Source organism: Bombus pascuorum, chromosome 1 (genome assembly GCF_905332965.1).
Source record: "Bombus pascuorum chromosome 1, iyBomPasc1.1, whole genome shotgun sequence".
Classification (NCBI taxonomy): Eukaryota; Metazoa; Arthropoda; class Insecta; order Hymenoptera; family Apidae; genus Bombus; species Bombus pascuorum.
Genome location: NC_083488.1, coordinates 709,122 through 720,567, shown reverse-complemented (window position 1 = coordinate 720,567; position 11,446 = coordinate 709,122). Strand labels below are relative to the sequence as shown.

Genomic DNA, 11,446 nt, shown 5'->3' with positions numbered 1-11,446 from the left:
AGTTACGTCACGCGCGTTCCGTGAAACTCTAGCCAGGATTGGTCAAACGAGCGGGTTTGTTTGCGAGCCAACCTATCATAGAGCTCGTTAGACGGGAAGGATGTTTGTACGGTCGCCTGGAGGCGCAGCCATGTTGGGAACATTAGAAGGGAACCAACACCACAACCAGAAAGACGGGAACATCTAGGTTCGGCAGCGGCGTGTCTTAACACCTTAACACCACCACCATGGCTGACCCGGAAAAACAGCCCGAACAACCAAAGGCTGGCCAGCAGAAGCTGATCATCGGTAAGCGAGTCGTGCATGTACCTTAAATATCGTGTCGCGTTTAGTTTACCGGTATGATAATCAACTAGAACGAGAGCGTGTTGGTTTCTGCGACGATCGCTCGCATGTAATAATGGCGTCTATGAGAGCAGCAGACGTTCAGCCATGTGGCATGCGTCCGGCAAGCCGGTTACCGTTCCTCTTTATCTTATCCACATTTTCTCCAATTTTTTCCATAGAAGATTATCGAATTTTCAATACGTTTATTTCTCTTTCGTCCCTCCTCGCTCCCTCTTTCTATAGTTCTTCCCTCCTTCTCTCTCTCTCTCTCTCCCTCTCTTTCTTTCTTTCCGAAACGGAATAGCTTACACGCGCTTATCGAACATCGAGTTTTATGAAATTTCTCTTCAATTCAAACACGATGAAAAAAAAAAAAACGGAGTAGTATAGAAACGTGCAGGTTAGAATGCCTGCATTTTTTTTCTTTTTCTTTCCGTTTTCTTGTTTTTCTTTACTCCATCTTACTTCGGTTCGTTATCCCTCTTTATTTCACCCTGCGATTTACGTTCACATCATAACCTTAACCCGTGTATCGAACAAATAAAATATATAATGTATAATTCGTAGTTCGTAGTTACGTCATAGTTACATGCAGTGGTAATTTCTGGAAATTTCCCTACTGCCTTTCTCGTACGTTTTCAACGTTTTTTTCGTAAATCGACCTAAACACTAGTTGGGTTACGTAAGTTTCGGTATACCTATTCGTTAATGTTCGCTTCCGTTCGAACGATTCGTTTTCGGAACGGACTTGAGCGCGCTGCCATCGTCAGCTTCCACTTTAGATTCGCTTCGCGGAAACTTATTTTCTTCGAATGAAAAACGAAATAGGAGCGAAACTGCATTTTCAGTTGAAGTTTAGAAACGTCGGCTCTTTACAGATCGCTGTTCGTTTCCATTTAGAACTGGATATTCTCGTTCGTTGATACGATTCGAAGGAAAATTGAAATGTTAACGGGCAAAAGTCCAAGAAACTGTTACCCAAGGAAATTCCAAAATTCCAACGTATTGTTTACCCTGCTGCGAACGATCGGTAACGCGGGCTGTTTGCTATATAAACATGGAATTATCCTAAGAATAATTGGCTTTTGATTACGAACACGTCGCAACAGTTAGTAAATATAAATATTTCTCGCGAATGGTAAATACTTGTTGCAAAGAGGATACAAGCTGAACAGTATACGTGCCTCGATTTTACCATTAGATCAGTGGTGCGTTTATTCGGAGCGGACCAGGCATTTTTAATATATCGCCATTGATTTTGATTTTCACGCTGTCGTTTTATCAATTTCGATATTTAACACGTACCGTCTGCTCCGGTTTCCGTCTTTTCGAACAAACCGAATCGCCGGATTTCCGAGAAATGGCTTGATTGATTTGTTTATCGACTAACGCGACGCGTAAGGTTCTGTGCTAGATATTTAATTAATACTATTTTGTTTTTGTCGGGTTTCAGCTAACAAAGTGACCGGGACTGTAAAGTGGTTTAACGTGAAGAGTGGGTACGGATTCATCAACAGGTTAGTAGTAACGATTTACCGTTTTTCATTTTTGTTTTTGTTTTTTTTCTCTTTTTGATCGATCGTATCGAGAAGATTTGAATTTCTAAATTTCCGAACTCGGAATGGTTGGCGAAGCTTCCCCAGCGCGGGTTCGTTCTCAAGCTCGATCCAAACGTTCTAACATTGGCGAAATAGACGCTTGCTTCGACACGTGCATCGCCAAATCACATTCGTTCGTCCACGGTTCCTCCTTTATCTTTGGCTATTTCTAGCATTTTCCTATCCTCATCCCCACCTTAGTCCATGGCACTCCACCCCACTCTATGCTACTTCTTTTCTAGTTCCTTTTCATTCTCTTCCTTTCCCTTCTTCGCGCCACTATACATATACCATATACACATGTGCGTACGCGTGTATGTATATAAGTAGCTATCGGACGCGCTATGCCTTTGCACAGTGGCCAAAGCATCGTTGGTTTTCGCGCAACGCACCGATTTTCGTTGTGACGCGAGTTTACCGTAGGTCAGAGAAAAGTAAATAGTCGGACATTTTTTTCCCGATCGAATCACCACCGCTCATTCGCACCGTTGTTCGCGCCGTTTGCGCGGATTCGATGGTATCGTTTCAATTACACGGTGGTAGAGAAAACGACTGTCTGGATACCCATTGGACCACACATGGAAATGCTTTCCGTTTGATCCATGTTCTCAGACGCACAACACATTTTCGTCGAATCGCGAACAAACTCGTCTCCTCTTCGACAATTCGATCGTTTAACGACGAACCGTTTGATTTGTTTCAGGAACGACACCAAGGAGGATGTATTTGTTCATCAAGTGAGTAGTACATTTATCTTGCTAGTGGTTGAAAGGAACGAGCCACGATTGGATTTGGAATATGCAAATGGTTGATCACGATGATAATTTTCTGCTCTTATAGTCAGCCATCGTGAAGAACAACCCAAGGAAGGCTGTGCGCAGTGTCGGCGACGGTGAAGTGGTCGAATTTGACGTGGTAATAGGTGAGAAGGGTCATGAAGCGGCCAACGTTACCGGTCCATCCGGGGAAGCAGTAAAAGGTTCGCCTTATGCTGCCGATAGGCGACGTGGGTATCGCGGAGGTCATTGGTACATCAGTCAAAGACGTGGAAACACTCGACCTCAACGTAGACCTCGAGAAGGTCAAGACGGTTACGAAACCGGTGAGTAAAAGGCGGATAATAATGTTGTCTTTTGTTGTTGAGTTTCAAATGGAACGAAGGAAGGTAGGAGAAAAAACGTGTTTGCTCACTGTTGGTTCCAGGTGAGGGTAAGACCGGGGACGAAGCGAATGTCGGCGAGGGAGGCGGTCAGCAACGACGTTACAGGGTTCGACGACAATACGATGGTTACTATCGTGGATCGCGCCGTTCTGGCCCATCGGCGCAACAACAAGGAGATAACACCGGCGACGGTGGCGAACAAGGTGGCGAGACTGGCGGGGACGGAGGCGTGCCACGTGGTGGCGGACGTGGACGCGGAGGACCCTCTCGTCGTTACTTCCGTCGTAATTTCCGCGGGGGAAGAGGTGGCGGACCACCGCGTCGTCCTCGTAGCCAGGACGGCCAAGTAAAAGTCCGTAACGATTACCTTCTTACCTAATCTGTTTTTCTAGCGACTTTTCCGATATCGAATCTATCCTTCGGTCTTTGCTTTCTATCGCTCCATTTAGCGTGAAATTATCATTGTTTCTCGTTGAATCGTTTCTTAACTCCTCTAGTCTACTCGATCTAGCTCTCGCTCGTTCTATCGTCGTACGTTTCGAACGTCGATTATCGGAGAATCGGCCGAGGAATAACGCGACGCCACGAAAATCATCGTCTAGCGTTTCACTCAGCTTAGTAATTCGATAATCCTGCATGGTAGATTCCGTTATCGATTTCGACTTCGATCCCGGCAACGTGGTCGTTGTCGTTTGTCGTCGTCGTCGTCGTTGTCGATTCGATAAAAACCTTTCAATCTCCCTGTTAGATATCACGTGAAAAATTCGTGATAGATTTAGAGTCATTCTATATACTTTGAAAATCATTCGATGCGCTATCGTTATCATTCTCATTAATTATACATCAAGAATTATTTTCAGCTCGAAATTTTTCCTATACGATTTTTCGTTTATCGAGTCGTTATTTCGAAACGACTTTAAAAAGCGATAACTCCAGTATGAACTCGGTTATATGGATCGATTAGAAAGCTAGCCCGGAGATTTCGCATTGTTCGTTTTCAAATCTTTGGTTCTTCTTTGTACGATACACTTGTAAATACTCACATCGTAATCAACGGATCGCACATATTACGTGTCTATTCTGTTCTTACGTTGTACTCTCATTTCTTTTTTATTCTATTCTAAGTTTGATCGTTTGTACATTTCTTCAATTTCTTTTTTTTTATCTCTACTTGTTTATTCATCTATGTATATCTATCTGTTAATCTATCCATCCATCCATCCACCCACCACCCACCACCCATCCATCGATTCGTTAATTCATTTGTTTATTTATGTCTATCTATGTATGTATATATATGTGCGTGTGTTTATATACATTATATTTACACACACGCGCGCACACACACACACACGCACACACTCTCTCTCTTTGGTTAGTTCCCTGTCGTATTGTGTTATCACGGTGATCACAGAAATCGTGACTGTTCGGTCCGTTGACGAATCTTTGGCGTAGCGCTTAGCACACACTATTGCACGTATCTTTTTGTACTCTTTTCAGTCGGAGCAGAAGTCGGATGCACCTAAAGATAAGGATGCACCTGTCGCTGTCCCTGCTCCACAGGTAACGTGGCTTTATTTTTCTCTGATCCTCGCTTCGTATCCCTCCGATTGTACATCCATCGCTCTACGTTCTCCTATGCTGTAACTATTCTCGACTTACCATTTATACGCTTCTTTCTTTCTGCACTTCACACCTTGGGGTCGGTTTCACCCGGTATCTCGTTAGCCTCGATCCTTTTCAGCGTGGACGTCCTGTTTCCGCGCCTCGATGCTTTTCATCGCTCTTTCGTGTCGTGCATCTTTCTTATCGTCAAATTATTTCCGTTTTGCCGTCTGTTTTGCGAATCAGCAAAGCATCATAGCTTCTAATTCGAATATAAACGATCGTTGAACTTTGTTCGTTTGACTTGCAGGAAAGTCAGCCGGTTCAGAACACCACCACCGAAAGCACCGCTTAACCAAGAGTAATGGTACCACTACAACAAAAACACTCCTTTTAATATATAACACCAACACCCGTTATACACCGAAGCAACAGCAACGACAACAGCAACCGCAGCAGCAAAACATTATAACAAATGAAAAAAGTTAAAAAAAAAAAGCGAAACAAAAAAAAGCAAGAAATGGAAGGAAATTGCGAAACATCGCTCCACACTCTCCCCGGCAGAAGAAGAAGATTAAGAAGCGTGTCCGATATGCTGCCGGAATTAGTTGATAGAATACGCTGGAAAGCCTCGTCGCGAAGAAGAAACACGATCCACGACACGTATCGACTACGAGCGAACAAACTCTCGAGTTGGACTTACCGCCGTGCGACCACGGTTTTCCATTATATTTCTGTGAAAATTTACAGATTTTCGATCGTGTAAATCTGTCACTCGTCGAAATTCTAAAGATTCTAAGAAAAAGCGATCGGAAGAGACGCGGAAAAGAAACGTAGCCGATGAATGACGGTTTTATTCCGCGAATTAGGACGAAACGGCGGTAAGTCGTGTATTTTGGAGTATTTCGTCCGACGACGGCGGTGAAAATGGTAAAGAAAATGCGCGATTGTAACGCAACGAATTTCGTTCTGCGTCAAGTTACGAAAGTTAGGTAATCTCGATCGTGGAAGAAACAACGAAGAGAGAGAAGAGAAGAAACACGGTGATGGGCTACACAATACGAATTCGAATAGGCGAAAGTGGTATTTTTGTTCTTGTTTTTGCGTATTTATTGTTTCATACGTTTTAATTTTTCTTCAACGAAACGCATTCGATCGTTTTACGCATATATATATGTCTTTGAGTTTAACGCGATGCTCGCAGAGTTTTTCTCTTGTCCGTGTACATGTAATCGGTAAATGCGCGCGCGCGCCCCTGAAATCATAGGAATACGTTACTACGCGCGCTTACCTGTCATTGTGCCAGCCAGCTTAATCGTTTCAGTTCTCTCGAAATTAATCCGTTCTTTTTTTTGCCCCCCCCCCCTTCATTGAAATGCAATGTTCGATTCGTTCCGAAAATCAGTCGTCCGTCGTGTCGCTTTTGTCTCTTCGGTCCTCGTTGGTTCGTGGCTTTATATGCTTTGTAAAATCGCAACGAGAAGATTCGTTCGATGATCAGCGACTAAATGCAATTATAAATCTCATTGAATTTTCTGTCTGATCGCGTAATTTAGTGACGCGAAACAAATTGGCGCGGTACCTTTTACGATCGCTCGTATCAAATGACGCGATCGATGCCCCAGGAGGGCACGAAACGTATTATCCGACGATAAGCAACGAGATGTCACGCCTAAGGCGTTAACCGAGAATCCGATCAATTTTTGCCGTAATTTTCGGTACAACGAGTCGATAACGTTCGATCACGATGGAAGAACTTTGCCGTCGTTGCTCAAACCTATCGATCCTCGGAGATATCAGAAATTTCCTCTCGATTGACAATGCGAACCTGCGATTTGTCAGTGAGTAAATGAGCGAGCGTGCGGGCGAGCAAGCGAATGCGCGAACGAGTGGGATAGAGAGAATGAGATAGAGAGATAGATGTGTGTGAGAGAGAGAGAAATATATATATATATATACAGAGAGAGAGAGAGAGAGAATAAGAGAGGACGAAAGATTTATACACTTTTGCATGAAAACGGAACAATTTTTTAAATTTTAGTTTGTAGTTCTATCGTCGGAAAATAAAATGTACAATTTTCTTTCCAAACGCTTCGATGTTGAGCGCGCAAATTCGTTGCATCAGATTTTATTTCATTTCAAGCGAACAAGATATCTTTTAGTTTTTTTGTCTCTGTCTCAATATGTGTCTGTGTCGTCATCATAATCTTTACGGTCGCTATCGTTCTATCGTAAGACTATTTTGCGATCTTGGGTAAAAAGGCTTGTGCCTCGAGTGCTTTATGCGATAGAGCCTGGAACGGTGAGAAACACGATCGGGAGAAAAGAGCGACGAGGTGAAGACAGAGTGGAGAGTGTGTGTGCGTGCATGCGTACAAATATAGCGTAAAATGAGGAATAACAACTGCTGATCCTCGTGTTCCTCCGCGGTCGATTGAAATGAAAGCGGGAACAGGGAAGACAAGTAGTGGCGTCGGTTCGTCGTCGATTCGTCGTCGAACGCGCGCTGCTTGACGTTTCGCGTTTTTTTGTACGCGATCCATACAGAAGGATGTGTTGCCGCGGGACGCGAGCTAGCGACGAGGAAGAGGAGACGAAGAGCGTGAAAGAAAGTAAGGTAAACGACTCCTAGACGCAGAACGTTGTAATTGTATGCGGAAAAAAGAACGATGCATGTGTTGGAAGTGAATATCGGAATTAAAAAAGAAATAGAAGCAAAGAGGAAAAAAAAAAAAAGAAAAAAGAGGAGTCGTGCGCGGACCAGTATGCTAGCAGGCAACCGCAACGTCGAACATGAACCGCGTTTGAAGTGAACGGCGAGCACGGAACGCGCACGGTCGCGAACGGTGATCCCTCGAACGAATTGTAACGTCGGCTCGTTCGCGTTTCGAAGGCCTGTGGAAATGCGTCGAGTAGGAATCGTACTCGGCGTTCTCGATACTCTCGTATCGTTCCCTCTAGCGCGGCGCGTGTCTTTGAAATGGCGCTCGTTTCTCGACGAGGAACGAGAACGAGAAGATGGCGCGTCACGATTCGCGTACCACTCGCTGCGACAGTCAATTAGTTTTAATTCAGCTTTTCGCGAGGAGCGATCTCGATGATGAGGGAGTCGTCCCGGATCGCGCGGGACGGAACGGATGATGAAAAAAGAAAGGAGCGAAAGAAATGGGAGAATCGAGAGAACGCTGCCTCGAATGTGTCTCGAAGAAGAAAGGGTAGTCATCTAATTACACGTAAAGGAGGAGACGTAATTGTTGCCGGACGCGACACGGATGCGCCGCGTTTGCCGCGCGCGTCCCACGTGTCGCCGCTCGATCGAAACCACCCCGGCGATCCATCCTGCTCTCCTCGTCCTTGCCCCTTACCTTCATCTTTACCTTCCCCATTATCCCTGTCTTCGCTTTCACCTTTACCCTTGTCCTTATCCTTACCCTTATCCTTACCCTTTCCTTGTCCGGTTTCCGATCCGCATCTTTCATATTCTCATTTCCTCGAACCCCCAGTGAATTTTGTACCGAAATGCGAAACTTTGAAAAGCTACTTTCATATACGGAATTTAATTTTTTCACGAAACATGTGCATTATAAAAAATAAATGCCAAAAAAATCGCAAAACTCACGAACCGAAGGTGAAGTTTCTTACGTTTGCATCGATCTCATTTTCTTCTCCCTTTTCCCCGATCCTTTCGCGCCCGATTTCAGCAAAAGAAGCTGCGCTCCTCAACGTTTTGACAGTTTTATTCGAACGACCTCCGAGACGAGAGAAAGCTGCCTGGAACGAGTGTACGACGGTCGTTGGATTTCCTGTTGGTTTAGGAATCGGTTGGCTCCGGTGATTCATTCACGGAAAGCAATCGGCAAGGAATCGGGCCGATAGACGTTGCCTTCGTCCGCCATACAGGCACTAGCTGCGATTTCAGCCAGGTGAGTATCCTTGTGAGGCGGTACAGCCACTCTGTGAAATTTGCTCGCTGCCTCGAAGAACGCCTTCGACGCTCTCTCGGGTTGTTCCTCTTCCATCGCGGCGAATCCCTCGGCGTACAGGTGCTCGCACTCGCGCACCCGGTCCAGCGGTTCTCGCAGGTTGATTCTTCGTCCACAGCACGAACATTCGATGGATCTGTTGGGATCTCGGGGACGCGGGTGTAGCTCGGAGCATCCCTCGGTCGGACACCTGCGATCGAAAATCAATTCTCTCTCCCTCGCTCGCTCTCTCTTTCTGCCACGCTTTGCGAATGCAGACGCGGATACATGGCGGTGTACTATACGTTGAAGAAACAAGTTCACACCTCAGTCTGACCATGTCGTTGGTCAAAGTCTCGAAGCGTGGCCAATCTTCGCGGCAAGCGGTACACTCGCAACGAAACCAGTATCTCGCGGCCAGAGTTCTCCGTCGATCCTCCAGGCTTCGTTTGGTGAAAATCGGCCCGTAGTTTTCAGCCACCACGTCTCCGACTCGGAGACTGCGAATCGCCCGTATCACGATAGATCGACCGACAAAGTATCTGTGGGAAGAGAGCACGATTTATCGAGTTTAAGCTACGTGTACCGTGTCAGCTATACAGTGAACGGTCGGTCGGTATAGCTACTAAAGCTGTAGGGTACCTGGTTACCGCGGGATAACAGTCGTGATTGAAGCGTGCAACGGTCGGATAGATGGCCACCCCGATGTAAAGAGGCCTGCTACCGCGGAACCGATGTTCATTTCCGAGTCGTGTCTCAAACACCTCGTGAGCGTTGAACTGCAGCAGCTGAAGATGTCTCAGTAGCAGGCCGGCCACCGCGATCTCTCGATCGTTGGGCGTCTCTGAAACGCGAACAGCACGATGCTGAAATTGCCGATCGATCGCGACACGGTCCGCGCTCAAGTACCTCCGTCCCTCGTCGCTGTCTCGAAGAAGCCGGCTCTCTGCAAACACTTGAGAAGAAACGCTGCCATCAGCGATCTCTCGAAAAAATCCTTAGCCGTTCGGTGTTTCTCGTGCGTAACGAGATCGTACACCCGCAGATCGACCGCGTCTCCTTCCACGAGTTTCTCTCGCTCCGTTCCACCGGAGACTTGCTCCGCGGGTTGCTCGCGCCTCGAATCACGCAATTTCTTCCTTCGCGAACGACGTTTCGCCGACTTGCTGAGTTTCGCCTGTGCTTGCGTGGACGGTCGTGCGTCCTGTTCCTTCTCGTTGCAACTTAACGCGCGGCAAATCTCGACGCAGCCGGCCAGTCCGCTCTGAGTGATCATTCGCAGAGCGAGCATGCTCAAAACGCTCATACCCGAACCTGACGAAACGACAGAAGCGATTGCCTTTCGTTGCGAAACACGGCCTATATGGATTAACTCGAGAATCGCTCCTTATGTACTACCTATCAGTAGCGCGAGAACTTTGCACTCGTACTTATGATAGCTGGCCATCGCGACGTCTCTGCACTCTCTGCCGCAGAAGGCGACGCTGCTGCAGTCCGGACATCCTATCGGTGCTACGAATCTGAAAGGACGACGGGGGTCTGTAGGAAGCTGTCGATACAGAGCGTGCGTGACTCACCTCGAGAAACAATGTTGACAATGCGTACCGAAGAATTCCGGCAGCAGAGTAGCCGCAAACGGCGCCTCCACGACCAACCTGTCCCCCGGTTCGATCGGTTTCGCGGCGATCGCTCGTTTGCCCGCGTTCTCCGTTTCCTCGATGTCGAGCAGGCTGGAGGCGCCCGGCAGCCGCGGATTCTCGTCGCTGGTCAATCGGATCGAAGCTACGAGCGAATCGAAAGCGAACCTATCGTCTTTTCGCGATATTCTTTCTATCGACGGAGCAAACGTACGTTCTCCGTTGGTAACAGCCACGAATCGCGACTCACCTTTACCTTGCGACGGTGTTCTCGCAGGCAACAGCTTCTTTCCGTTCGCTCGTACGAACGTCTCGCACGCCTCCTTCGTCCGAGCAAACGTCGCCCTGAAACAGCACGTTTCCTTTCAGCCGGGTTTTATCTTTCGCTTCGTCGTCTCGACTCGTCCAGGCTCACCGTAACTCGTTGGGCAGATCGGCGTGCATTTCCTCGACGAAACTCAAATCACGAAGAGCGAGCTCGTGCTCGTTGCAGGCAAGAAACGTTTCGGCTCTGGCTAGGAACGCGAGCGGTAATCCGAGACCTCGATCGACCGTGCGACATTTTCCTGAAACGGGGCAAGGGGAGAAGAGAGAGAGAGAGAGCGAACGAGAGAGGAGGGAAGGAAGCCTATCGGGGGATCGATCGACGGATCGATCGTCGCGAGTCTACTCGCAAAGAGAGAAACAAACCTGGAAGGGGAGCGCGAAGAACGGCCTGACCGAAGAGCAACAGAGCTTTCCGTCGTTCGGCCGCGGCCGCCGCCTCGAATCCCTCGAGCCTCCTCGCTCTCGACACGTTGGCGTCTTTCCCGCGGTACAGAATCTCCGTTCGGTTTAACGTTTCCAACACCGTGTCCTTCACCTTGGCATCGGTGAAGATGGCTCGAATCCTTTGCTCGTCGCTGGTCAGCCGTCCGAAAACCTGGCAGATCCACCGCTCTCCGGCGATTCGCGTCACGTTTTCGCTGAAATCTCGGAAGAATCCCTTCTTTCCGGATCTGAGAGTCTCCAGGGAGCACAGATCCCTGTAAGACGGGTCCGCTCGCGCCTCGTCGATCGCGTTAATTCGCCGCATTTCCAACTCGCTTGGATCTCCGCGAACGCTCGCCCTCGAAATCGGTGAATTTCGACAGAATTTCGATAGATACGATTGAG

General features: G+C 47.5%; 2 protein-coding genes across 4 annotated transcripts; one reads left to right on the top strand and one right to left on the bottom strand.

The window, feature by feature from the left end:
* Positions 1 to 122: 122 nt before the first annotated feature.
* On the top strand, positions 123 to 8,314 carry LOC132911020 (Y-box-binding protein 1). Of its 2 annotated transcripts, XM_060967338.1 has the most exons (7): positions 123 to 288; positions 1,781 to 1,844; positions 2,629 to 2,662; positions 2,766 to 3,027; positions 3,129 to 3,439; positions 4,588 to 4,650; positions 5,003 to 8,314. In XM_060967338.1, exons 1-7 carry the CDS (start codon positions 228 to 230, stop codon positions 5,045 to 5,047), a joined length of 840 nt encoding a protein of 279 aa, XP_060823321.1. In that variant the 5' UTR covers positions 123 to 227; the 3' UTR covers positions 5,048 to 8,314. The 2 variants fall into 2 exon arrangements, with proteins under 2 accessions (XP_060823321.1, XP_060823330.1); XM_060967347.1 differs by lacking the exon at positions 4,588 to 4,650.
* On the bottom strand, positions 7,298 to 11,366 carry LOC132910764 (SET and MYND domain-containing protein 4-like). Of its 2 annotated transcripts, XM_060966747.1 has the most exons (9): positions 10,982 to 11,366; positions 10,707 to 10,857; positions 10,542 to 10,636; positions 10,232 to 10,436; positions 10,053 to 10,174; positions 9,564 to 9,968; positions 9,297 to 9,498; positions 8,981 to 9,196; positions 7,298 to 8,865 (listed from the first exon to the last, which is right to left on the bottom strand). In XM_060966747.1, the coding sequence occupies exons 1-9, from the start codon at positions 11,364 to 11,366 to the stop codon at positions 8,529 to 8,531; spliced, it is 2,118 nt and encodes a 705-aa protein (XP_060822730.1). In that variant the 3' UTR covers positions 7,298 to 8,528. The 2 variants fall into 2 exon arrangements, with proteins under 2 accessions (XP_060822730.1, XP_060822725.1); XM_060966742.1 differs by having other exon boundaries at positions 10,232 to 10,636.
* Positions 11,367 to 11,446: the final 80 nt, after the last annotated feature.